The sequence below is a fragment of the Hyperoodon ampullatus genome, assembly GCF_949752795.1.
Source record: "Hyperoodon ampullatus genome assembly, chromosome: 2".
NCBI lineage: Eukaryota > Metazoa > Chordata > Mammalia > Artiodactyla > Ziphiidae > Hyperoodon > Hyperoodon ampullatus.
Genome location: NC_136915.1, coordinates 113,838,913 through 113,866,615, shown reverse-complemented (window position 1 = coordinate 113,866,615; position 27,703 = coordinate 113,838,913). Strand labels below are relative to the sequence as shown.

General features: G+C 48.8%; 1 protein-coding gene across 2 annotated transcripts in view; it reads left to right on the top strand.

Annotated features, from left to right (window-relative positions):
• KCNN3 (potassium calcium-activated channel subfamily N member 3) overlaps positions 1 to 27,703 on the top strand; it is a gene marked incomplete at both ends in the record, with an annotated part of 172,457 nt that overhangs the window by 122,509 nt on the left and 22,245 nt on the right. The window contains 2 exons of one of the 2 annotated variants that reach the window (XM_079698149.1): positions 21,210 to 21,254; positions 25,471 to 25,612. In XM_079698149.1, the coding sequence (XP_079554275.1) occupies positions 21,210 to 21,254; positions 25,471 to 25,612 (187 nt within the window). The remainder of the gene's footprint in view (positions 1 to 21,209; positions 21,255 to 25,470; positions 25,613 to 27,703) is intronic. The other variant, XM_079698150.1, reaches the window with a different exon arrangement.

The window sequence follows — 27,703 nt, the reverse complement described above, 5'->3', positions numbered from 1 at the left end:
TCAAAGACTATAATAAGGTAGGAAAATAGTCGTGATGTAATATTTTTTAAAAGAGCACACAAAGGTATTATATAGGATGTTACCAATTAAAAATACATAGATGTATAACAAGCATAGAAAATGCTAGGAAAATACATCTATTGTTTTCTGTGGGATGTTACATGTGATTTTTTTCATTACATTTTATTGTATTTTCAGTGAGAATGCATGGTAATATGTGTGTGTGTGTGTGTATGTGTGTGTGTGTGTGTGTGTGTTTTACTGTAAAGAGGGAGCATTTTGTTTTTTCTCCCTCCACAAAGCCCCTCTTCTCATCCTGCACAGGAACTCATATTTTATATCAACAGGGCTTGGAATGTGAAGTTGAACGGCTCACTCAGTTTTTACATATAATTTTCTCAGAAAAGCTCAATGAAAGTTCCTTCCTAAAGGGCTCCCCTTCAGACTTAGCTGCCAGTGGCCTTAGTGGACAAGGTAGGGGGATGACGTGAGCCTAGGCTGGGGTCCTCTCTCCTCGGCCGGGGGTGCCACTTACAGCCCCTCTGTGGCCGCGGGATGATTATGGGAGGACCTAGAACCAGTGTCCAGGCAGGTGGAGTTATGCAGGTGAGGTGTGGTCCGAGGCAGGGCTGCATTAACTCTCTAGCACCGGCTCTAGGCGGGCCAGGCTCTGGGATCCCAGCAATGACGCGGAAGGCCCCGTCCGATAGGGAGAAACAGCCAGCCGGTAGGTGGTTCCCTCAATGCCAAGGCTTTTGGGAGGAGGCTGGTACCGGGGTCAGGGCCGAGGCTCGCTCCGCCAGGGGGCGCGGGGCGGGCGGGGGAACGCGAACAGGTGGGGGCCGGTGGGCGGGGTCTCACGGGAAGGGGCGGGCTGCGGGGGAGGAGCCAGTCGGCCAGCTCCTGGCGCCGCCAGAGTTCAGGTTTAACCCTGCTGTGGCGCCGGCGCCCAGGGCAACAAGAATAAACTTCTGGACTGGGTCCTCTGCCCCAAGGTTGCGTCTCGTTCCTGCTTCTAGTAGCGTCCCATTTTTATTTCATGTGCATGTTTTACATTTTTCCCCATCCTTACTACCTCAGCCCACTTGCTCTTTCTCTGTTATTTTTGATTCAGCAATTCTTTCCTTTCTTACTGGCAGTATGTTTGTGCTCTTTGACAATTACGCACGGAAATCGTTAATTTGTGACTGGTTTCTTGGTATTTTTATTTATATTAAATAATATATTATTCACAAATTATAAGTAATGAGTAACACCTCTTAGAAAGGAGAATCAAGAAATGAGGAAAATGCCCATAAGATTAGTTTGGGACAGTGTGGGTGCAAAGTGAACTCCACTGCACTGAGAAACCATTCCATTTTTCCAGTCAAGTCAATCCCCAAATTACTCCAACTTGTGTTACACTAAACACTAGGTTTCCATAAACTCTCTCTGCTGGGAGGTGGCCAGTGCCTTTTCACCTCCAGGATTTTTGCCTTAGGTAGACCCAGCTAAGGACAGGGTTCTTTCTCCAGCTGGGAAGGATCATCCAACCTTTCTCAACTGAGATCTGAGAATTAAGCCCTACAGAAATGGGCTGGAATGACCATCTTCCTGATTCCACCAAGGAAGGTACACAGCTAGTACCACCCTTGATGTATAAGGGGGAAGTTGCTTGTTTCTTATCATGGATGCCTAAGGGCACCCAGGCTTGAGTCTTATCCCCAGGACCAGTTGAAAAAGGCTGTACCACTGGGAGGAGACAATGCCAAAAATCTTACAAGGGTGGGAATCCTTGGAGGGAGCCAAGGTGAGGAAAAGGGAGGGTTTCCTGTAAGCCACGTCAGCCACATCTATTTGTGGGCTGACATTAGTCAAGACAGGAAACCCACATTCTGTCAACTTTTCCATTTTTCAACTTTGGGGTGGTTTTGTTTGCCCCTGGTGATCCCTTGGTGCCCTGCATCTCAGTGCAGGCACCCACCAGCAAGGGACTGGACCCTCACCCCACAGGCCTTCTCCATGTGTTTGGTGGCCTGGGACACGTCATGTGTGCACTCCTTGCCATTCTGTGCTTTCCACCTCCCTCCACTGCGGGTATGGCTGCTGCCACCCAAGCTGATGGGGAGCCCTGCGTTCCCGCTCTCATAGCATATCTGCTAGGGGATTTTTTCATGAGATTTTCTCCTTCCATTTAATACAGGCTCCTCCGTCCCCTGAGGCTTGGCCCCAGTCCCTCAGAGGCTGAGCTGGGAGGGTATATGGGCGAGATATGCTATACTGCAAATGGAACCTCACTGAGCATCCCCAGCCCTACCCCACTGGGCTCCACCTCCCACCCCACCTGGATGTCTACTTCCCGGCTCTGTGCACTGCCCAAGAGTTTCCCTGGCAACCACATCCCCTCGTGGCCTGGGAATAGTGGCCCTGGGAACCCACCAACCCTACCACACCAGGTCATTTTGTTTTCCCAAGAGGCTCATAGGAGCTGCCTGCCAACAAAGCCCCTGCAGGCTGGCCCAGACAGGCCCAGACACACTAAGAAGGGCCATATGAGCTCAACACCCCTACAATAGAGGGGGCACAGAGCCTACTGAGTAAAACTCCTTTTGAAAGTGTTAAATATGCTGCAGCTGAGCCAATACGTGCAGTGACACAGTGTGCAGAGGCTGGATACAGCCTGAACTCAGGGTTAAAAGACCATGTGCCTCCTGGTTCCACCATTTACCTTGGACATCATACATGTACTTAATCTCTCCAGAGTCATGCAGCCTCTACTGACCATGCTCTGGGACAGGGAACTCATCACTTTAAAAGACCATTCAATCCATCTGCAGACAGCTCTGACTTAGAAATATCTTCCTAATATTGGTTAAAGTTAAACTCCTCATAGTTTCTGACTTGGGTCCTAACTGTTTTCTGTAGCCACACAAAAATTCAAGCAACATAGGCTGGTGGTTAAACCATTGCCATCTAGGCAGATATGGGCTTGGGGTCTTGCTCAAGCTCTTACAGCCGTGACCTTGGGCAAGCTAGCCTCAGGACATCCGGGAAGTGGGATAATTCACAAAAAGTGCTTAGCACAGGGCAAAGCATTTAGCACATGCTGAGCACCCAGTGAAGCAGGCTGATCTTCCCTCTTCCGCTGAAGGCCCCTTAAAAGTTTGAGAATTCAGGTTTCATCTTCTTCAATCTAATGGTCTCTGATCCTTCAGCAAGTCCTCACAGGACTCAGTTCCCATCAGACTCCACTCTCTTTCTCACCTTCCTCTTTGGTCATCAGTGTCCCCACAAATTGGAGGCCCCAGACCGAACACAGTGCCCCAAAGATTAGGCAACGTCCCATTTTCTCGGCATTATTCTCCTTTTAGTGCTGCTTGAGAGTGGCCCATGGGAAGAGCAAGCATCTCCCAGAAGAGGCATAATGACCTGGGAATTAGGGATTGAGACCCAGGGCACATCTCTGTTTAGGTTTGGCGCTTTTGACAGTCCCAACCTACAGCCCCATACGCTGTTGTTAATATTTCCTCAGTACAACTGCAGAGGCCCCGCTTAGCCTGTGCCCTATGACCAGCACCCACACCCCACTCAGCCTGCCACCTGACAGAGCCACAGCTGAATTTAGGCCAAAGGGTTTTTTTGTTTTTGTTTTTGGTTTTGGTTTTTTTTTGCGGTACGCGGGCCTCTCACTGTCGTGGCCTCTCCCGTTGTGGAGCACAGGCTCCGGACGCACAGGCTCAGCGGCCATGGCTCATGGGCCCAGCCGCTCCGCGGCATGTGGGATCTTCCCGGACCGGGGCATGAACCCGCGTCCCCTGCATCGGCAGGCAGAGTCTCAACCACTGCGCAACCAGGGAAGCCTTAGGCCAAAGAGTTTTAAGTCAAGTGGGGAACTAGTTAGGACTCTAAGTGTCAAGAGGCTCATATCCTGCTTCCAGCTTTAGCAAGGAGCTCTGGATCTGGCCTGGGAGCCCAATTCTCTGCCTTAGTTTTCCTGCTGATAAAAGCAGTGGTTTTTCAGGCCCTTGCAGATCTTTAAACAGGGATTGCCCCAGTGTTGAGCTCACTCCCTCCATCCTCTGCTCTCTGGACCCATCTCATGCTGGTCTTCCCCATCCCCTTCTTTTCTCCATCAGAACTGCTTCCTAAAGGACATTCTCCACCCTTTGGCATCTCTCTATCATGCTTGCCCCCAGAGAATGCATCCAGTCTCACAAGAATGCATCCTCGCCTCCGAAGTCTAAACGTTGAGCCAAGCCTTTTCCCTGAGATGTAATGCTCAATTCCGAATGGCTTGCTAAGTAGGAATAATGTTAATAGTTGTTGAGCCCTACTATTCACTAGGCAGTATCTTAGCCATTAAATGTACCTTAGTAAAGCACACGTGATTTTTTTCCCCTCATGGGGCTTATAGTCTACCAGGGAAGACCATGTAGACCAATAACAACTCAAGACACAAGTAGGTACTTTCAAATCTATGATATATACTGTTGAAGGTGTTAAAAGAAACAAGGTTGCAATGATTTTTTTTTTTTTTTTTAAGTAATGGGGTTGGAGAGGAATCCTACTCAGCCGGGACCTGCTTGGAAGGTCTCTCCAGAGAGGTTATGTTTCAGCTGAGACCTGAAGGATGGTAAGGAATGAGTCATTTACAGACCAAGGGGATGAGCTCTCCAAGAAGAGGGAACAGATCATACAAAGGCCCTGAGCTGGCGAAGAGCATGGTGTGTGGAGTGGCTGGAAGGAGGGTAGTGTGGACGGGCACAAGGCTGTGGCAGAGCCTGAGCTGCAGAGGGGGCTCCGGGGACTGTGTTAAGGGATTGAAGACAAGTGCAGTGGGAGGCCTCTGAAAGCTTCAAGTCAGAGAGTAATACAACCCCATTCATTCTAAGAATATCACTCTGGCAACTTTGTGGAGAATAAATCGGAAGTGGGCAAGGAAACTACTAGGAGGATGAGTTAGGAGGCCATTGCACAGGCCAGGGCAAAGGACATGGTGACTTAGAAGGATGGTGGTGGCAGTGTAGGGTTCTTAGATACGTCCTATGTACTAGGCCAAGACTGAATGTCCCATGTATCAAGGCTCTGTTCAAACTCATCATGCTGCCCCTCGTTTCTCTCTGCTTCTCTGTTTTTCTCTTCTTTTTCTCAGGAATTTTCCAGTTAGTATTAGTTTTTGGCTGCAAGTGACAGGAAACCCAAAATAACCGCAGCTTAAGCAAAATAGAAGTTTCTTTGTTATGCAAAAGAAGACTGGAAAAGGGTCACTCCAGAGCAGTTATGGTGCTCCATGGCATTAGGAACCCAGGCTTCTTCTGCCTTGTTGCCCTGCCGGCCTTGGTACATGGCTTCTTCCTCATAGTTCAAGAAGGCTGCCAGAGTTCCAGCCATCCCATCTACCTTCTAGCCAGCAGGAGGGAGGAAGGGACAAAGTAAGGTGTGCTCTTTCTCTCTAAAGACATTTCCCAGAAGTGACATGTGTCATTTCCATTCACGTTCATTGGTCACTCACATGGCTGGAAAAATGTAGTCTTTATTGGCAGCCATTGCTCATTCCTGGGCTCTTTTACAATGAAGAAGGGAAGAAGGACTATCAGGCCATAACTCTCTCATATGCTCATAACCATTCACTATCTTTGTGCCTATGCCCACCCCCATTCACCCCTTTATTCAGGCCTCAAGCCCTAGGGTTCTCATGCTGTAATGTCTCTCAAACTCATCTCTTCCTGCTACCTCACTGACACAGATCCCTGTCATCTTACACTGGACTATAGAAGTAGCTTCTCTGGCCTCAAATTATACTACCAGTAGATACATTCTATTACCCCTGAAAAACATGCAATTGCTCCCTTTAGAAGATTAAGTCCATATTCCTTGCTTTAGGGTCCAAGGCCTTCTACAGTCAACTCATGATAAAACCCATTTGGTTCAATTTCAGTAATACTAGCAATGATTGTAATAACACCTCACATTTCTATGTGAGGTTTTATTGCCTACAAAATTGAAAGCGGTGACATCTGAAGTCAGAAAACCCTGGCTCACAGCCTAGCTTAATAGTGCACCAGCTATGTGACCTTGGGCAAGTCACTTACCCTCTATTAAATAAGACAAGTGCCTATGATTGTAGCTGGTTCTTGGGGAACACTGGATCCTTTCCTGAGCCTCATTCTTCTGATCCATAGGTTGGAAATATAAGCCTGTCTTACCTATTTCCTAGGTGAGTATGAAATTCAAATAAGAGAGGGAACGAAAAGCTGAGGAAAACATAAAATCAAGGACTTAATCTCTTCTGCTTCTCACAATGGCCCTAAGAAGTGAGCAGGTGGAATAGAGTCCAGAGCCCCCTATTTAGTGGATTAGGACATAGCGACTCAACGAGACTCGGTGATTTGTCCTGTCCCCTGACTCACAGGACAGTAGAGGCCTGGGACCCCGGGACCCTGACTGCCTGCTGTAGGGCCCTTGGGATATTTGTTAAATTAGGGAGTTGTCTTGTGTGACTGTGTTGGGGCCAAAGGAGAAAGAGCAAAATGTGCAAAGTGAATTTAATTTTTCTTTCAGTTGGCGCTCTGAGGACAATTTATAATTTGTTTGAGGGCATGCTATCTGGTACCTAGATGGAAATTGTGATTGGTGCTGTAGAAAAACAGCGATTTTTCGTGGGAAGCCACTTCCTGTTAGTGGGTACAGGTAGAAACGGCCCATCATCCTCAAATGCCATGATGTCAGTTTTCGGGGGGCCGGGGCAGGCGGGGTTGGAGACTGGCTAGGCATTTTCTGAGAAAGTATATGTCAAAATTAATAAAGTAAACAGCTGTATTGTCAAACTTACAGAGTTAAGTAAATGTGAATACAGTTAACTGGGGAGTAGCTTTGTAATTATTTTGTCAAGTTTAGCATATGAAATTGCTCTCACTTAGTTACCAACATTCTTAATTTGTTTCGTTCTTGTTTATAATTTAAACTGTGGATTTTATTTAGGGAGTAAATGTGTCTTGAGGCTTTTCATTATGTCAGAAATAAGACTATACCCTCCTGAGGTTGCCAGACTGTTGCTGCGGCCAAATTAGGCAAAGCTGGAGGGCTGGTGAGACTGAGCCAGGGTCTCAAAAGCCTAGTTAAGGATGACCTCAAGCCTGAGGAAGGAGAAAGAGAGCCGTCATTTGTTAAGTACTGGTTTCTTGCATTCATCATCCCATTTAACCCTCACAAGAATCTTGTGTGATGTTATCTCCATTTCACTGATGGAAAAACTGAAGCCAAGGGCAGTGGGGTAGCTCACCCGCCATTGTGTGAGGTTGCTTGTTAATTGCCTCTCCCCCAGCAGATGGTAAGTTTGTAAGAGAATGTTTTCTAGAATGCCCAGCACTTGTAGGAGGTTAGGCATTATTTTTGAATAAGTCAGGAACACTGTCTTCTTGCTCACAGCTTTTCTGTCTATGCACTTTCTCCTCTGGGGCCAGCACTCTGTGGGGTGGGCAGGGCAGGAGTAATTTTCCCATTTCAGAAACTAGGGAATGGAGGCTTTGAGAGGTATGTGAGGCAGAATCTCACTGCTGGTCCAGAGATCCTGCCTGGAGAGGGAGGGTCCTCCACCCATGACACTCCCGTGCCGAGCTCCCGGCACCTCGCTCTGAGGTCCCCTTGGCGGCCCGGGAGCCTTCCAGCCTGGGCATCTCCTGGGCCTGGCTCTCCCGGATCTACTCAGTGCTTGAGATTCCAGAGCCCAAGGTCACTTAAGCTAACAAGTGAATCATCCTGTATTTGGGCAAGGGGGTGATGATAATGGCTGCGAAGATCTTTGTTTTAGGGAATAATTGTTATTTCCTGGAAAGTCTATGGAAAATCGTGCCATTGCTTGAGAGTGTTTAATAAAATCACTCATCAAAGTAAAAGCCGATAGATAAGTATTTGCCTAAGGAATCATCATCAGTATCATTACCATCATCCTCCTTATCAACAACCTCAACTCTAATCATGACAGATTTGACCAAAAATAAAATAAAGGAGGCCTTTCGAGGACTTGACCTGCGGAGGGCTCTCCTCCACGTCACCTTCTCTCTCTGTCTCCCTCATTTCAGTGAGTCAGTTTTTCCTCCCCATCTGTTTGCTGTTTGGTAATTTATACAACTGTCTGGGCTCTTTCGTTTTGCTTCTGCAATTGCTCAGCTCCGACGTGTTCCCTCCTGACGCTTCTCCTTTGTTCTGGCAGGCTCCTCTCATCTGCGGTTTCCAGCCCTATGAAGTGTCAGAGGTGGGTTGTAGTTTTCAGGCAGCATTTTGTTGCCTGGCAACATGTAACAAGCATCTTCTGTGATGGCTGCATCCTGGAAAACAGAGCCAGGGCTGGGGTGCTGGGATGGAGGAGGCTCCAGGGGCCTCTCCAGGCTGGCTGGGGAGGAAGAGGGGGTAGAGAGACAGGCAGGCAGACTCAGGTGACTCCGAGTGTAGCCATTCTGACTCTTTTATAATAGCTGGCACACTAACTCACCCTCTCCTGTTCTGTTTCAGGAATCACAGGTGTTCACTGGTCAAAAGTCTTGGTTAGGAGCCGTCAGAGGTTCTGTGTAACTTGGTGGCCACCTGCTGCAGCTGCCCAAGGGGTGGCTGGCTGGCTCTGGGTGGAGGCTGCTAGGTGGTTTCCACTTGAGCAGAACTCTTCATCTTGTTCCCCATGGGATGTAAAAGGCCCCCTGTCTGTGAAGATGACTGGCTTCTGTGTCTGCAGTCAGCCCAGCCAAATGCTCACCAGAGACCGGGTGGAGGTTGAGTGAGGGTGTGTAGGTGTGGGTGATGGTAGAGTGTCGTCATAGAAACACCTACCTAAGAACTGGAAAAATCCTCACGTTTTACATGAAGAAACCAAGGTCCAGAGAGGGGAAGCGACTTGTCCAACGTCACACAAGTTGGAGAGAATCTAAGCTCCCTGTTGAGGGTCTTTCTCCTGGGACTGACCATCCCAGGCTGACATGACTGGTGCTGGTAGAGTAGGAAGAGGCAGCGCAGTGATGAGAAGTACGATGGACTTGGGCCCAGCATGCTCCTCTCTGGCCTCCATTTCCTCGCCTGAAAAGAATGAGGTTTGTCTGGCTAAAGGTAGCCCCAAGACTCAGTGACTCCCAGAGACAAAGCCTACCCAACAGGCAAAGCACCTCCTGCCCAGGTCTTTGATGTTATGTCAATGGCTGTTCTCTCCCCTCCCTAGAAAAGCCCAGAGGAGTCCTAGGCCTCTGGTTAATGCTCCTTAGGAGAATGCCATTCTGTAGGCAAAACCCCTCAGCACAGCCACACTGTGTTCCTAAGGACACTTGTCACCATCAGGTCAATTTAGGGTAAGTCTCTGAGAATCTGTGTATTTACAAATATGGCCCCTTAAAGCAACAGACGTGCTCCCAGGGTATTTCTTCCATCCTGTTTCTGTGTTCTTGGTCACTGACCACTCCCCTACCTGGCCAGCTCTCTGTCCTGTTTGGGGGGTTACAGTTGCATGGGGCTGGGGACCAGGCCCCCTCATTTCTCAGAGGAGCAGACGGAGCTCATGAGGAGACCGCTGCTGTGCAGGGGATTTATACCATCCTCTTCATGTCCTGAAAATGAGAGGAAACGTCCAGATGGGTCATCTCCCCTGTGTCTTGCTCCTTCTCTTTCCCCAGCAAGAATCTCTCAGTTCAAGAGGCAGAAAAAAGGAGTTTGGATGCTGCAGGCTGTCTTTCCCCAGCTGCATCCCTTCATTCTGCTCCTGGGGCCACAGATATGAGCAGGGAGGCCCCAGCACACGAGCCTTTCCTTCCAGCTGCTGCTCTTGTAGATCTTGGGGCATGCCAGCTGCGGAGATTTAGAAGTTCCTCTAGCAAGAAACCCCCGCTTGGAGGGGTGCAGGTGCTGGGTGTCTCCATTCCCTTCTCCACACAGTCCTGAGCTTTCAGAACTAACTTTCTTTCTGATGTGTTCCAGGACCTTCCAGTTAATCATATAAGCCAAGGTCTGGGTGGTTTGGCTATGGGACAGGTGAGCCTGGACCAGCCCCTGAGACCCTGCCCGAGACTTTGTCACTCTTCAAGTGGCCAAAGTCCACCCCCAGAAATCCAAGGAATGCCATCTGGATGCCCAGGCATGTGGAAAGAGGTTAGAGGTTAGAGGCAACTGCCCTCCACATGCAGGCTACTTGTGGTCAGAGAGATCCTGCAGCCCCCGGAGCGCTGCAGCCATATTCCCCAGATGGGGGTGGTTGTCTCTGCTGAGTTAGACTTCTTCCTACTCACCTCTTTGGCACCCCCCTCTTCTCAGTGGCAGGGGAAGCTGTCCAGCCAGAGCTCCCATGTCCTGCCCTGGAATCCCCACTGCTCTGGGAAACAGTAACAAGAAAACTCCTTCCCAGCGTATTTCTTCCAGTCTGTTTCTCTTTGTTCTTGGTCACAGAGCGGTCCCCTCCCTCCCACACTAATGATGCCCAGCTGAGACCGCAGCTCTGTGCCCTCCTCAACATTTGTGCGCCTGGGCAGCTGCCTGCCTTTAATTCTCTTTGGAAAGCATAACTGAGAGGAGAAAGACACCCTTCTTTCCTTTGAGGCTCTAGCCGGGACCACTGCCTACGCGGCACTGCCCTCCAGGGGGCGCTATTCGCATTGACGGCTCCACGAATGGCACTCCCTGGAGTTGCACAGCACACAACCTACGGTGCTGAACAGGGCAACCCTGGCTCTGGCTCACTCCCTTGTGAAGCTGGCTCATTGTAATACACATCCAGGATCAGATGCCTGAGAAAGGGAGCATCCCCAGTAATCTCTCCCATCAACCTCACTGGGTCTTCACTTCCTCAAAGGCATAATATGGTCAAAGATGGGGCTGAGGAATACACCAGACCCAGGCTCACACTTAGGCTCTGCCACTTGGTAAATGTTTATTTTGTGCAAGTTCCCTAATCTGGCTGAGCCTGAGTTTCCAACTCAAGAAAACAGGAAATGACAATTGCAAATCTTGTTATTGTGAGGATTAAATAAGATAATGCACACAAAGGTTTGGCCCACATGGCTGGCACTTGACAAATGCTGATGATGATTGTTATCTTTTTAAATTTTTTTAATTTATTTTTTTGGCTGTGTTGGGACTTGGTTGCTGTGTGCTGGCTTTCTCTAGTTGTGGGGTGAGCGGGGGCTACTCTTCGTTGCAGTGCGCAGGCTTCTCATTGCAGTGGCTTCTCTTGTTGCGGAGCACGGGCTCTAGGCGTGTGGGCTTCAGTAGTTGTGGCAAGTGGGCTCAATAGTTGTGGCTCGTGGGCTCTAGGGAGCAGACTCAGTAGTTGTGGCGCACAGGTTTAGTTGCTCCGTGGCATGTGGGATCTTCCCGGACCAGGGCTCGAACCCATGTCCCCTGCATTGGCAGGCAGCTTCTTTACCACTATGCCAACAGGGAAGCCCTGATTGTTATCTTTTAAAATAGGGCTATATATCCAGTCCTACCCACCTCATAGAGTTAGTCCCAGAAATAAAATGAGATGAGAAATAGATCATCTCTAAGTTCTCTGAGGAAATATTTGGCAAGAGTCCCAACCACTGGTATTCTTGTGTATAAAACACCAAGAGCTGTGAAGCCCCTTTGCTTCCAAATCACACTCTGTAACTAATGTCAGGAAAAGGCTCAACCAGGAGAGAAAAAGCTCCCAGGCTGAAGACTGAGGCCCCAGGAGGGTGCAACTGAATGAAAACCAAAGGCAGAAGCTGTGAGAAAGCAGAGGCTCATGGAGGGGAGTGAGATGAGACCAAGTTTGAAAGTCACATCCCCTGGACCTTTGTTCACTCACTACCCCCTTCAGTGGATTCTCAGAGCTTCCTCCAAGTGCCAGGGCCCCAGGACTGGCACTGGGCCATGCGGAAGGGCAAGCCCCAGGAGCAAGCACATGATTAGATCCTGCAGTAGGAGGTGACAGAGAGGACCCTGAGGCTAAGGGTGCTCTGCAGAGGGTGCTTGATCCAGGAAGGCTTTCTGGAGGAGGTGATCTTCTGGGCCTGAGGGGACTCCAGCCAGAGGGACCAGCACAAGCAGAGCTTGGAGGTGGGGGAGCACAGGGTGGGAGAGAGAATAAGCAGTTGCTTGCCAGGGGGTGTCAGTGAGAGGTCGCAGCTGCACTCAAGGTTAGAGAGGTAGGCAGGGGCCAGGCCAGTCTAAAGAGTTTGGACTTAATCCTTTATCACAGCCAACAGTTCCCAACCTTGTTTATTTACTTTTTCCCTTTATTCTAGTGACGCAGGAGAGATGGTATTGAGATACCTGACTTCTGCTGTGGGTGTGCCCCAGCTTATAAATCATTTCCACCAGCCTAGCCGGAGTCCTAGCCCTTCCTTTCCACTGGAGAAAGCAAATCAGAACATAAGACTGAGAGAGTGATGTTATCATAGGGGTAACCTTGAAACTATCTCGTAAATCCTTCACAGATGTCAACTCTTCAACCACTCTTAGTCCTGGATGGATTGTTTGTGTGTCTCCACGCTGAGGCTGAGGAACACCCCATGCCCCTACCCTAGGCCAGTGGGAGCCACTAGTGGGTTTTGAGTGGGGGAAAGTCCTCTGTTTTGGAAAGGTTTCCCTGGCTGCAATGTGTGAGGGGAACACAGTGATGACCATGAGTTAAGGAGACCGGTTGGGAGACGGCTGCCATGATGGACATGTGATAGGATGCCACTTCCACCAGGGAGGTGGTGGCGGGGATGATGAGTGAGGGGCAGGTCTGAAAGAACTAGAGGAGGGGCTTCCCTGTCGGTCCAGTGGTGAAGACTCCACGTTCCCGCTGCAGGGGACACGGGTTCCATCCCCGGTCGGGAACTAAGATCCCGCGTGCCGCATGGTGCGGACAAAAAAAAAGGGGGGGGGAGAACTAGAGGAGCCCAAATTGACACGCAGACTCACTGGATGTGGGGTGACAGTGGAGGAAGTTCGAGAACAATGCCCAGTGTCCTGGCGCGGCTGGGTGGTGGTATTGCCCACAGATAGGAGATGCAGGAGGAAGAGGATGGGTTTGGAGGGAATCCGGGCACAAGGCAGGGGGCAGGTAATGAGCAGGGCTCAGGATAAGCTGAACGTAATTTACCTGCTGTCCCCCCGGATATGCCCCGTGTTGGTAGGTGGGTCCACGGGTCCGAAGCTCAGAGGGGAGGTTTGGGCTGGTCTCAGAGGCCTGGGGGTGGCAGCTGAAACCACGAGTAGGCATACGGTCGGACAAGCACGTGGGTACTGCTCCTGGTACAGCCCTGCCCACTTCCCATCCCGGGAGTCTGACTCTGCAGGCGGGCAGGGGAGGGGTTCCTGGAGCAGGGACCCTGGGCTCTTTCATCTCATGCCATTGGTATCTGGCCACCCAGTAGGTGCAGAATACAAGTTTGCTGGATAAGCAAAACCAACCTGAGGCCAAGAAAGACTGGTGTCCCCACGGGAATTGTCAACCCCTTGGTTGGAGACAGAAGCCCCCGCCTCTCCTCGAGGCGGGGCTTTGCTCACGAGGAGAGGATGAGAAAGAGACTGAGCCGGTGAAGGGGAATGAAAGAGGAGACATAGAGGGGGGCGGGGAGGGGGGTGTTTCAAAGGAGGGAACGAGAGAAAGAAGGATGAGAGAGAAGACAGATCGGCAATGGAAAGACAGACGGAGCGGGGAGAGGAAGGGAAACAAGGGCCCAGGGAGCCGGTGCCAGGGAGGCCAACAGTGCCAGCAGCTCTTCTCATCAAAGCCCAGTGCTGGCGCTCGGAGAGAGCATCCTTCATCCGCCCTGCCTCTCCAGCCACGTCCTCCCAGTTCCCCCAGCCTTCTCCAGGGCAGTCCCTCCACCTGGAGCACCTCCACCCCGGCCCACCCCTGTGCTCCAGCCTCATCCCTGCTCGTCCTGGGTGGCTCTGTGTAAAGGTTGCATCCTCAGAGGAGGTCCCTGCTTAGGGCACCCCATGCTGCCTCTTGGCATGCATCTCACTTCTAACTCAGCCTTTTTCAGCTTTCGGCGTTGCTTGGTGTCAGCCTCCTTCACTGGACTGTAAGTTCCCTGAAGTAGGTGCCAAGTCTGACGCATAGTAGGGGCCCGCTCACAGTTGCTGACTGAATGAGTTCATGTAGTGAGCCCCCAATAACTGCCAGGCACTGCACGGGGTCTTATATTTGTTATCTCATTTAACCACCTACATGATCCCATGAGAGAGGTTTTACATTTTGTTTTACAGAAAGAAAGCCCAAGACATGGAGAGGTGAGCACCTTACCCAGGCCACGCAGCTAACAGGTGGCAGCGTTGGGATCTGAGCCCCCATCCCCACTCCGCCACGCCACCTCCAAAGACCGTGGAAGACATGTTTCCCATGGGAACAGTGCTTATTCCAAACATATTGTTTTTCTCCACTTTCATGCATTTATTAAACATTTCCAAATGAGGAAACATGGAAATATTTTTTAATAAGAAGAAAGAAAACATTGCAAATAGTGAAACTGACTCAGAAAGGTTTGCCAGATGAGCCATCTGGTTTTTAATTTAATAACCATTCAAAGAGGTTGACAGCGCTCCTCTTTGTGAAGAAAACAGACCGTGGAAGGAATGGCAGCTGGCCTCCCTCAAATGCTGTATCCATTTGCGAAGTGGGGAATTGAACAAAACTTCTTAGCCTAACAAAGGGAGGGAGAGACCCAAGAGAAGACAAAGACACCCCAAGAAAAGCTGAGCTGGCATTCTTGTTCAGACTTCCCTGTAGAGAGGTTGCATCCAGATGTGTGACACCAGCCAGATGTCCCGACTCTCCCACATTTGGCAAAAGTCTCCAAGGAAAACTGCCAGAGGAGGCATGCATGCCACCACCTCTGAGAGAAAAAGGCACACCCACCGTAGTCACAGAAAGGGGATGAGCTGCTTCTGTCTGGTTGTTTGTTGGAGTTGTCTGTTTTGGTGGTGGTGGTTTTCTCCCCTTTTAAAAATAACCAGAGGCTTTGCACCCATGCTGTTAGTTCTTGGGGCTGGAAACAAGAGACTAGATTTAGGTTTGCCTTGGAAAGATTCAGCGCTGTTGCCTTGAATTACCTGGTGGAGGGAAATGTCCTTATTTTCCTAAATTCAAAGCCAACTTGTAAAAAATAGAACACTGGCTATAGGAATGAGGCAGATGAGGGAGTGACTTCGTGGATGCGTGTGTCATCAGACATGTGGTCCAGTAGGCTGGTGGTTAGCCCTGGGCCTCCAGGGCCATTTATTTTATATTTTAAGATGTTTATGAGGGAGACTGTTTTTAAGAAAAGAAAGAATTTTTTTTTTTTTTTGGTCTTTATGTGAATTCACTTGTAGCTGGAATAACGGAGTAGCTCTAAAGTCACTGTAATAAGCCATTTATTCCTCAGCTAACTTTGAATTTCAGTGGTACTCTTTCATATACCTCAAGCATTTCTCAAGTCCTCCTAAACTAAGGCTCATAATATGCTTAAGAAATGGTGATTTTCTCCCCAACGCTGGAATCACATGCCCTTGCATGATGAGGGCCCTTGATAATTAGGAGTTGATTATATTGGCAACCAAGACAAAAGTAGAGGTAGGGATGGGAGTAAAACCCAGGACTCCATGAAAATGTCTTCCCTTGGGAAGAGCATCTCAGGCCCCCTGATCCCAGCTGGTACTCATTCGCCAGTCACACACAGTCCCCTGGCCATTGTCCTACTGGCAGGGACCAAGCAGGAGCTCCGCATTGCTAGGACAGGCTGGCATCTGCCCAGGCCCACAGATGCTGCCACCCCGCCCCACCCTGGGTCCTGCTCACTGCAGCCATTTCTAGAATCAGAAAAAAGATGGGTTTCTGGCCCAGTTTTTTCACTCATTTGCTCTGAGAAGTTAGGGAGGCCAGTTAGTCTCTTGAGCTTCTCATTGTTTTATTATAAAATTGGGATAACAGCCCCTGTCCCTCTGACCTTGTCCTGCTGGCTTGTGCTAAAGACAAAATGGGATCATTCATTCATACATTCAACAAGTATTTCACTCCTCACCACAGCCTTGTGAGATGGTCAGGGCAGACATTATCATACCCTGATTCAGTAAAGAGGAAACAGATCCTGAGACAGTAATTTGTTCAAGGTCACAAAGCCATTAGGGCATGAAAGGCCGTTCTTCAGCTCCAGATCCTGCATCTTGTCTGCTATGACAAGGCCAGGCTTATACACACTAGATTGTAACAGCACAATAGCCAACATTTTTTAGTGTGTCTATGTGCCAGGCACTGTTCTAATGGTTTAGAAATATTAGCTCATTTAACCCTAAAGGTAACTCTGTGTGAGCTGGTACAAGTATTATCCCCTTTTACAGATAGGAAAACTGAGGACAAGGTCATGTAGATACTAAGGAGCAAAACCCAGATTCAAACATAGGTAGTCCACCATGACACCTAACCATGGTCCACACCGGTGGTCTCCTACCAAAGACAGTGTGTAGGCATCAAATGGAAAGTGCAGAAGCTGAGTGGTGTGGGGTTAGAGACAGAGAGCCCACATTGGCTGGGTGGGTCAGGGTAGGCTTTGAGCTGCTTCTTGAAGGGTTATTTAGAAGGGAACAGCGAGGACAGTGGCAGGCATGAGAGAAGCAAGAAAGGTGTGAAGCAAGCTTGGAGCACAGCAACACTGAAGAGGAGGCCAGAAGAAGCCAAGAAGGATGGTCAGGGCAGGAGGAAGGCAGGAGAGCAAGCCACTGAGGATGCCAAGAGGACTGTTCTGAGGAGGGAGGCACCAATAGGATCCAAGGCCACCAAAGGGTCGAGTCAGGTACATGTTGGGTTTTTCACTGGAGAACTGAGCAAGCACGGGTTCCACAGCTCAGTGGGGCCTGGGATCTGACTGTGTGAAGCTGGGGAATGACTGGAAGGTGAAGACAAAGAATCCACTTGGCTTGATTCCTGAAAATTCCCAACAAACAAACCAGACCCAGGACAAATGGCTAGAGCCATTAAATCACTAAGATCCATATGAAAAGAGCTAGGTCACAGCTACTGTCAAGAAGCTGAGTCCTTATGAATAGTGAGAACCAACTTCAAGCCCAAGGAATTTGGCAGCCACTTTGACAAAAGTTTATCTGCCAAAGAGAACAGCTGAAGTCACCTTAACATGAGTCACTGAATTACTAAAGCAAACATCGCTTTCACAAAGGGACAGGAAAAGCAACAAGTAGGCCATATTCATTCCACAAATATTTACTGAGCACCTTTCATGCCTTAGGCTCTGAGAAGGTACCCAGAAAAGGTTACAAAGAGGAGTATAATGTAACTCCAGGGTTGGACAAATAGGCCAATGGAACAGAATAGAGAACCCAGAAATTGTTTCACTTTCACATATAATCTATATCACAGAGGTAGCATTCTCAGTGGGAGAAAGGATGAACTACTTGTTAAGTGGACCTGGGATAATTGGTTATCCATATGAAAAAAGATGAAGTTGTATCCCTACCTCACACCACACACAAAATCAATTCCAGGTGAATTGAAGACTTAAATGTGAAAGGCCACATTTAGAAACATTTAAAAGAAAGTCTTATAACCGCAGATAGGAAAGGATTTCTTTAAAAAATTATACAAGTTGCTAATTATAAATGAAAAGGATGATAAATTCAGCTATAGTAAAATTTAAAACTTCTGTTCATTAAAAATACTATAAAGCAAATAAAAAGACCTGGCACAAACTGGGAGAAGATATTTGCAATACATAAACTGTCTAGATAAGACAAAGTTCTTATCTAGAATTATATAAAGAACTCTTATAATGAATTAGAAAAAGAAAAACAAACCAATAGAAAAATAAGCAAAAGTCATGAATGGTACCTCACAGAAGAGGAAACACAAATGACCAATAAACATATAAAAGGATACACAGCTTTTATCAGGAAAATGTAAAGTAAAAGCATGATGAGATACCAGTTTGCCCACTGGTTTGGCAAAAATTAAAGTCAGATGACGATGTGTTGATAAAGACATAGAGCAACAGGAACATGTATTCACTGCTGGTAGAAACCTAATGGTGCTGCCGTTTTGGAAAATAACTTGACATTTTCAAAGGAAGTTAAATATGTACATGCCTTACAAACCGTAAATCCACTCTTAGCTATGTGTCCTAAGACTCTAACACAACCAGGAACTATGATTAAGAATGTTTGTAGCAGTATTGCTCATTAGAGGAAAAACCTAGAAACCACTCAAATGTCCATCAATAGGTGAATGAATAAATAATGGTATGTTCATATGATGAAGCACAGTACAGGAATGAGAATACACTATAGTCACATATATCAACATATATGTTGAGTGGAAAAAAGCAATTCAGAGAAGAGTTCATTGTATTAGTTATCTACTGCTGTGTAACAAATTGCCCTGTAATTTAGCAGCTTAAAACAACAAACATCTGCTATCTCACAGTTGCTATGCATCAGGAATTCAGGGACAGCTTAAATGGGTACCTCTGGCTCAAGCGGTCTCATGAGATTGTAGTTCAGGCCTGTGGTCTCACCTTAAGGCTTGACTTAAGGGGTTCCTGCTCCCAAGTTCACTCACCACTCGGGTGGCTTCTCCCAAGGGAGAGCAATTCAAAAGAGAACAAGGTAGAGATCTCCCAGACAGAAGCCACAGTCTTCCTATAACCCAAGCTTAGAAGTGATAGCCATATTCTGCCATATTCTATTCCTTAGAAACAAGTTACTAGGTCCAGCCCACACTTAAAAGGAGGGGATTACAAAAGTGTGTGAATACCCCAGGAAGAGGGAGAATACCGGGGGTCATTTTAGAGGCTGCCTATCACACTCTTATGGTACGATTTCATTTTTATAAAATTCTGAAATAGGCAAAACTAAATTATATATTGTTTAGGTAGGTATACATAGCTAGGTAGAAGCACTGTGAGGAGTTTGAGATTAACATATACACACTTCTATATATAAAGTAGATAACCAACAAGGACGTACTATATAGTGCAGGGAAGTCTATTCAGTATTTTGTAATAACCTGTAAGGGAAAAGAATCTGAAAAAAAAAAATATATATATATATATAACTGAATCACTTTGCTGTAAACCTGAAACTAACACAACATTGTAAATCAACTATACTTCAATTAAATTAAAGAATTAAAATATTTTTAAAAAGAGAAGCACTGTGAAGAAAAACAAGAACACAGACATGAAATTCAGGATGTTGATGATCTCTGGGGGGACATGGGAGGCTGAGAATGGAGAAAATGCACAAGTGGTTTCAACAGGACAGTGAGTTCAGGAATGCTTACTTTTATGCTTTGTAACTTAATTTTATGTTATATATATTTGTGGTCTTTTTCTCTTAGGTTTAGTTTTGTGTTTGATATTATGGAAGTTATACCTGCATACATTTAGAGTCAATTGTTCTGTGGTATTTGCTGTCCTCCACCAGTTTTTCCCATTTATGCCTCCCCACGGGTAGTGCTTTTACCTTCTTTTGCTAATTAATTTTAACCTTTTCCTCCATGTCTCTTCGTAACACACTGTATTGCTGCTTTTCAGTGCTTTGGTTTAGGCATCATCTATCCCCTTCCCACAGCGGAAGATGAGGATTTAGTTCCTTTTCCTCCCCTCCAACTCTTCCCGTCCCCCCATCCTCGTTTCATCATTATATCACGTTTTTGGTTAGATCAGTAATCGGTGTTTACATTACTCAGCCAACACTAATTTGACTCTATTCAGAGCTGAGCCTTGTAGTAAAGGATGATAGCTTTTCCTTCCCTGCATAACTTTTTGTTTCTCCTGGTTAATTACCATGTTTGTTCATTTGCTTAGTTTGCTGTGTATTTATCACTAACTCAATTCTAGACTCTGACAGTTGTCTAAATTTCTCCTCAGGATGTTTAGGCACTGGAGGTTTTCTATCAATTTCATCTTCTTGGAGAAATACCTTCCAGAGCTGTCTGACCTGCTCCAGTCTGGACGGGTTGCCCTCCATGCCTGGTGCGTGGCCGTCACCCAAGGACCTCCTGGTGCCATCACCCCAGGCCTCTCTCCTCTGTGGATCCCCAGTTTCCTCCATCTCAGGGCTTCCTCCTTCTGGGTTTACTCCTTTGTTCTGGTGACGCACACCCTCCTGTAGCCTCATGAGAAAGGGTGCAAAGGAGGCAAATCTTTGAGAGCCTTGGCTGGTTTGGAATTCTGGTTTGGAGATAATTTTCCTTCAGAATTTTGAAGCCTTTATTCCATGGCCTTCTAGCTTCCAGTGTTGCTGTGAAAAAGTCCAGAGTCACTCTGACTTCTGATTCTTGTGTTTGACCTCTCTCTCTGTCTCCCTGGAAGCTCCATAGCATCTTCTCTTTTCCCCCTGGTGTTCTAAAATTTCACAATAATGTGCCTTGCTGTGAGTCTATTTCCATCCACTGTGCTAGGAACAGTGGGCCCTTAATCTAGAAACGTGTGTCCTTCCGCTCTGGGAAATTTTTTAATGGTGTCTTTAATGATTACTTCTTTCCTTCTTTTCCTTTTTTCTCCTCCTCCTTCTTTTTTTCCAGTTCTCTCTTTCTGAGACTCTTGGTATTTGAATTGGTAGATTGATTCACTAATTTTCTCGTATTTTCATCTCTTTCACTGTCTTTTGGGAAACTTCCTCAATTTATTTTCCAGCCCCGTGGGAGGACTTTTTTGGTATAGCATGCCATTCTTGTCCCATGGGTCCAATATCTTGTTTTATCTCTCTTAAGATGTTAACTACAGGATTTGTTTCAAGAGTTCTTCTCTGTTAATGGTCAGTATTTGATCCAGAGTCTTTTTTCTTTGTTTGTTTAATTGACTGATTTGGTCTGTGTCTTTAATGTTTGAGACTTTCCTCAAATGTCTGGGGATTCCTGGCTGTCTGCTTATTTTTAAAAGCAGGAAACTAAAACTGTTAGTTGTAGAGGGATGTGAAGAGAGAGCAAAAGTAACATGTGTGTTTCATCTACCGTCTTTACCCAATTGTACAATCTTCCATATCTGTCATTTATTTCATAATAGTAAAAAGTGAAAAAAACCATAGTCCACACACGCTAATGATAAATTAATAACTATAATAACCCTAAAAAAATACCTACACCTTTTCCTCCTTAGCCTTTAAGGAAAAACATGGGACTCTTTTCTCCAAAAAATTCTCTATTGCAAAAAATATCATGAGATTAGTATGTGAGTTTGTGACAAGTGTAAACCACTCTAAAATTGTGAATAGATTTGGAAACAATTTTTCCCTCCTCTCCACTCCCACAGTCCTGAATCACCAGCCCTGCTCTCTCACTCATCACTTCCTGCTTGGTGAGTTGCATGCGTGTCTTATCTCCATGATGATGCTCCAAGCCACGGGAGAGCAGGGTGCATGTCCGATTCATCTCCAGATCTTCAATAGCCCCTGTCAGAGGGGAGATCATCAAAGTCTGACAAACGATGAATGAATAACATCCTCAAGATCTGCTTCTCCTCTCCTCAGCACACATAGTTAGCACCAAGGGATTTTAAATGGTGAATGAAAAAGAAACCCACAAGAACATAAAGAGAATTTAGAGAAAAATAAAGCAGTAAATCAAACCTCAACTTTAAAAGAGAGACACATTACTGGTTGCTTTTATTTAATTCCACTTTGAGTTCTGATCTCTTTTCCTCGGAATCCACCCACATATGAATAGGATGGGCCATGGTCCCGAGGGCAGCTGAGCAGCTCAGGAACTCTAGTTTAAGCAAAGAAAGGAGGACTTTAGAGACCCATGTCCACAGCAAAGCCAATAAGTCCACAGAAGATAGGCTGCAAATTAAGTCCAAACCCCATAGTTCAGCATTCAAGTCTCTCCATTGCTTCTCCTTGGGTACCTGCAAACTTTCTAGAGGTTCTCACTGTCTGGGGCCTGTCTTCTTTAATCAGTCTTACATGTAGCTGCTAGAAGAATCATTCTCAGATACCAAGTGTCTTGTGTCCCTTCTTTGTCCAAGAACTTAAAGTAGATTCCTTTCATCCCTTCATCAGATAGTTTTCCAGCCTAAATGCCAAGACATCTTTATCCTCATCCTCCTTTATCTTCATCCCCCCACTTCATCTTCATTCCCCCCTCCATCATCATCCCTCCCTCCATCATCATCCCTCCCTCCATCTTCATCCCTCCCTCCATCATCATCCCTCCCTCCATCTTCATCCCTCCCTCCATCATCATCCCTCCCTCCATCTTCATCCCTCCCTCCATCTTCATCCCTCCCTCCATCATCATCCCTCCCTCCATCTTCATCCCTCCCTCCATCATCATCCCTCCCTCCATCATCTTCCCTCCCTGCTGGGACCCTCTACCCACTGCACTTGTAAATCCCTGCCACTGTATTTTTCTATAGATTGTTTCTCAGACTGATAACACATACCAATCTCAGCAATAATGGTAATTGCTGACACTTAGTGTGCACTTACTCTGGGCCGAGCACTGTGCTAATATTGCTGGTGAATTATTTTCCTTACTCCTCCCATCAGCAGATAAAGAAATTGGGTCACAGAGAGGTTAAGTCATTTGCCCACAGCCGTGGAGCTACTTAAGGTGGAGCTGGGGCTCAAAGCCAGGGAAACTGAGCCCGAGACCACAGACTCGCCTCCTCTCTACCCACTGCCTCAACCTCACTGTCATCAGACCTGACCCAAGACCCCTTCCAGGAGATGACGACCCCGGCTGTACTCTACACATGTGTTTGCTTGTTGCTGGCTTGTGGCATGGAGCCATCTTTAACTCTTGCCCCGTCTGTGTCCCCACACTCAACCTGTCACTGAGTCTCTCTGCTTCACAGACTCCAGAGTCCAGCCCTCCAGGGAAGGAATCCCTACCACTAACCCCAGCACAGGCCCTTAGAGCCAGGGTCACCACCATTCTTCCTGGCCAAAGAGAAGCAGGCTGTGAGTGGAGGGGACCACATCAGCCCAGGGGCCTTGCAGAGACCCAGGGCTGTGGGGAATGGGATGGGGAGTGTGGCTGCCCATCCAAGGCCATGTCAGACCTGGGATGGGGCTGGTGTCCCGGGGCCGGGCAGGGCACACTCCCTCTTGGGGATCAGACCTGGGCACCAACAGCCTATGCTACTCCAGCGTGGCCAGATGAGCAGACACAGTGCAGCCCTGGGGACATGAGGCCAACTGGAAGGAGCAGGCAGCCAGGGTGCCATCTGGGTAGCAACAGAGTATCACTGGGGAGCAAGCAAAGCAGGTGGGGGAGGGCAGGTAAGACAATCAGCAGAGCTTTGGGGAGGGATGTCTGCTTTTCAGATGTCGCCCCTAGAGTTCTGGGCATGCATGCCCTTGTGCAGACAGCTGTGAAAGGCTAAAGCCACCCTCCTCTAGTTGCTGGTAGAGGATTCAAGCTGGGGCTGGACGGCCCACCAACGATGTGCTTACCGGGATCTGCTTGGGCCAGGCTCAGGTGGGCCATGAAGGTTGCTGCCTGCACCTCCCTCCTGGCTTTGCGCATTTGCTTCCCACCTGACTACGCCACCCCTGTGCTGCATCTTTTTAATCAGTCTACTTACCACCTACAGACCACTCTTCCCAGTGGGCCGTGTCATCTTGTCATTCATCTGCTCAAGAACCAAGAATCATTTCCAAGGCCTCTAAGACCAGATCCAAACCTCTTATCCTGGAATTCAAGGCGTTCCAAAATCAGACTCTTGGTCTCCATAGCTACCTCATCACTTGCTACTGGAGCCCAGGTGCCCTCCTGTTGCTAAAACTTCCTCATCATTCCCCCAAGTCACACAGCAGTCACTTCCATCTCCCTGATGCTGAGGGAATAGCGAAAAAGGCATGGGCTTGGCTTTGGTTACGTCCTGTGTGTTTCCAGGCAAGTCACTCAATGCCTCTGTGCTTCCAGTTGCTTTACAGGATGTGAGAATCTGAGTGTTTGTACACAAAGTGCTAGCTAGCCACAGGGTAATGTGTATTGTGTGGCTCCTGCTAATACAGTGTGAGTCCATAAACGGTATCCGTCATAGAGTGCCCTTGGTGTTCCCCGCTTACGTGCCCTCCATCTCCTTTCTGACTAGCAGACTTCTGCCTCCTTTTACGCTGATCTCCAGATGTACCTGTATCTGCAGCCTTTCCAGCACACCTGACCTGGGGCGGGGGTTAAGGGTAAGAAAAGCAACATTTGTCAATTGCCCACTGGGCGCCACACCCTGTGGGTGGGGGTGTGGGGCTCAGGGAGAGCACTGACAGTAGCAGCTAATACTTTCTGGTGGTCTCCTTGTACCAGACGCCATCCCAAGCACGTCATGTAAGCCTTGCTGGTAACTCAGTTCTGTAGATTAAGGTTCCTAAATGGCTTTCTGCTCTATCCAACCAGGATGGTTTGGTCTCCCTGGCCCCATCTCACCTTTCCCATCCAGTGGCCTCCAAGAGGCTGATGGGAAGAGTTTAATCAAGGAGTGATGTCAGGCTCATCCTGTTAGAGAACATTTTGAGAAAGGACCCGCCTTCATCTGCCCTGCCACCCCAGGTGCAGCCAGGCCCACCTGCTGCACTCAGGTTGGGCCCTGTCTTTTCATAAGGGCATTCCCTCTGCCTGGAACTGCCTTCCCCCGGCCGGCCTGGAAAACTCAAGCCTCTGACTAATCCTCCTACATTTGAGTCGAGGTCATCGCCCTTTCCCTCCTGTCCTCCAGGTGCCTCGTCCACTCACTTACTGACGCTTTCACAAATGTCTGCATCCTGGATGGACCCTTGCCCTGGGCTGAGAACCCTAAGGCAGGGGCTGTATCCTGTTCATCTTTCTATCTCAGTGCCTGGCACAGAGCCTGGCCCACAGCGGGCCTTGGTGTTTGGGGATGAAGGGAGGGAGGAAAAGGATGGGGTGGAATGGGTATCCGGCAGAGGGAATGGTGGTGATACATTTCCAGCTGGTTACTCCCAGGGCGGGACAGCCATGAGCCTCCATCCAGCTCAGAAGAGGAGGCCATGGCTCCGTGGAGGCTCCAGAGCCTCCCCTGGAAACAGCTCCAAGAGAGCCCCGGCTACCGCAGCCTCCCTCCAGACACCTGGGAGGTGCCAGTCTTTGGGCTCCATCAGCCTTCTTAGGGGAAATTGCTAAATGCGTTTGGTGATTCTTTTTTGACATTTCCCTTGTTCGGGAGCTTGTGATTTCAGATTAATCACATCCACATACATTTAGACTGTCAGCTTGGAAGGGAAAATCTAAATTTTGTTACTGCATGATTTCATCCAGAGGTATTTTACTGAAAGGACGTCTATGATATGGTGCAAATCATGACAAAACATTTTACCGCTGGGACCAAGCTCGTGGTGGGGGGTTGGGGGAATGGACGGAGAACTGTAGGCAGGATCTGGGTGGGCAGAGTTGCGGCAGCTTCAGTCTCCTGAAGAGATCCGTGTGCCACCATCGCTGCTGTCTCCATCTCAGCAAAATGTCACATTTCCTTCTTTGTCCAGGTTTACCCAGAGCCTTTACTCCCGGGAATGGCAGTTCCACTAACTAACTCCTGTCTTCCCCCCCGGCAGGTACCATGACCAGCAGGACGTAACTAGTAACTTTCTGGGTGCCATGTGGCTCATCTCTATCACATTCCTTTCCATTGGTTATGGGGATATGGTGCCCCACACATACTGTGGGAAAGGTGTCTGTCTTCTCACGGGCATCATGGTGAGTACCTGCCTCGGCCAGTTACCCTTCCCCACCCACCGAATGCTGCTAGGAGCAGCGCCTTTATGGTGGGTGCAGGGGGCCCTCCTCATCCGGGCATGGGGCCAGCTGCTAGTTAACAGGCCAGCATGCGTGTCCCTGCACGTAGAAAGGCAGATGTGATATCTGCGTGGCTTCTCACTGTTTCATTTCCTTGTCTAAGATAGGACTATGTCCCGGTTGCTGACATCTAATGGCCTCTTCATAGCCCCCCAGAAACGGGCCGAGTGAAGCTGGCCATGGGTCTTACCCTCTGCTCCCATCCACCAGCCCCGGTGAGCATTAGGGCTTGCAGTTCATTGTCCTCTTTCCTATCGCCTGGGCCCCGCAGACCTTGGTACCACATCTGATAGAGTATAGCTAGAACTCACTGAGCCGGCCATGAGAGACCCGTGTCCTAGACTGGGTTGGCCACTGCTTCGGTCTTGGTTTGATGACATGGCCCTGGGCCAACTCTTGGCCTCTGCATCCAAATGTCGAGGTGCCAGGTTCTGAGTGCCAGTTCCCTCCCAGTGTTGGCACCTGGCTATCCTGTGACTGCATCCCCATCTCTCCCCAGGTGTCCAGCAGCTGTGCTGCCTCCTTTCAAAGTGTATGTTCCTCCCACCCATCACCCTGCCATCCCCCACCCCTACACACACTTGTGCCCATCACACGGCCACACAGCATGGAGTTTGGGAGAGATGTGGGTAGGGAGTCGGACCAGAGTCTGAGTCCCCGTTGCTCGCTGCAGCGCTGGACCCTCCTACTCTCCAGCCCCACAGCCGCAGTCCTCTGACCCCATGACCTCACTGCGGACTCCAGGCAGGGCACTTGGCCTGTTGCACCTCAGCATGCTCGAGTACAAAGGGCGGATGGGAGGCCTGCTCTGCCCTCCTCCCTGGCTGGTGATGGGGATAAACTGCAATGCTTTATGTTCATGCACTCCGTCAGCAGCAAGGAGCTGCGCCACCCTCGGTGCTGGCGAGTCCTCGGCGTCCCTGCCGCCACTACTCCTTCACTGGCCGGAGGTGAGGGCTCCTCACCTTGCTGTGCTTTCTGGCCAGGACAGGCAGCCCTGCCCTTTGACCTCCTTCCCAGAACCCCAGAGTACAGAGTAAACACACCGGGTCCTCTTTTCAGAAGAGGAAGCTGAGGGTCAGAGAAGGAGCGGGCAGCTAAGCCTGGGTGTCGTGGGGGTGACGGTGGACAGGAGGCCTGTGACTTGGTCCTAGGTCTCCGCGGTTGGTTACGGCAGCCCTCCCCAGGGAGCCCTCTCTGCACAACCCCCCCCATCCTCAAAATCCTTCCAGGGCTCCCTCAGATTTCAGTCATCACCCCCACTTCTCCAGGAGGACACAAAAGACCCTCCTTCTGAAAGGGAAGTGACGCCTTTCTGCAGTGGGAAGGGGGTTAAGCCCTCGCCAGCCTGGTGGCCTCCTGGGACTGATCTCAGTGACAAGGCAGCTCAGAGCAGCAGAGGCCATAGGGTCAGAGGCCTGGGGCCGTGGGGCTGGTGAGCAGGAGGGGTCCAGTGCTGCCATGTCGCGACTGGACACCGTCCTCTCCCCTTTGGACTGAAATCCAGAGCCGGTGCATATTAGCAGGTCCTGGGCAACAGTTAATGAGAAAAGGCTTAGCGCTGGGGTTGGGATAAATCACGGGTAAGTGTAAGCCCTCAGAACAAATACCTCCCATGGGTTAGTAGGAGTCTATCTGGCACAGCTCCAGCTGTCACCAGGAAACCAAGGAATGATTCTTCCTTCCAGAAGGGAATGAAATGCCGCCCGAAGGCCAAAGCTTTCCTGTCTCAGAGCCGCTCGTGGGGTGCAAGCACCAGCTCTCAGCGAGTCCCGCACGGAGCCAGGCTGCCAATAGGTGGATGGCCCTGCTGGGAGCCTCCGTTATTTTTAAATACAAGCCATTTGCCCTCTCAGCACGGAGCTGTGCCCCATCCAAGAAGCAGCCCCATAGCCACCATTTCCCTGGTTCCCTCACTCCTGCATCTCCGGGCTTCTGCTCTGGCATGGCTAGGGGGTGGGTGGGCAGGACCCCTGGGCCTCTCCCTGACTT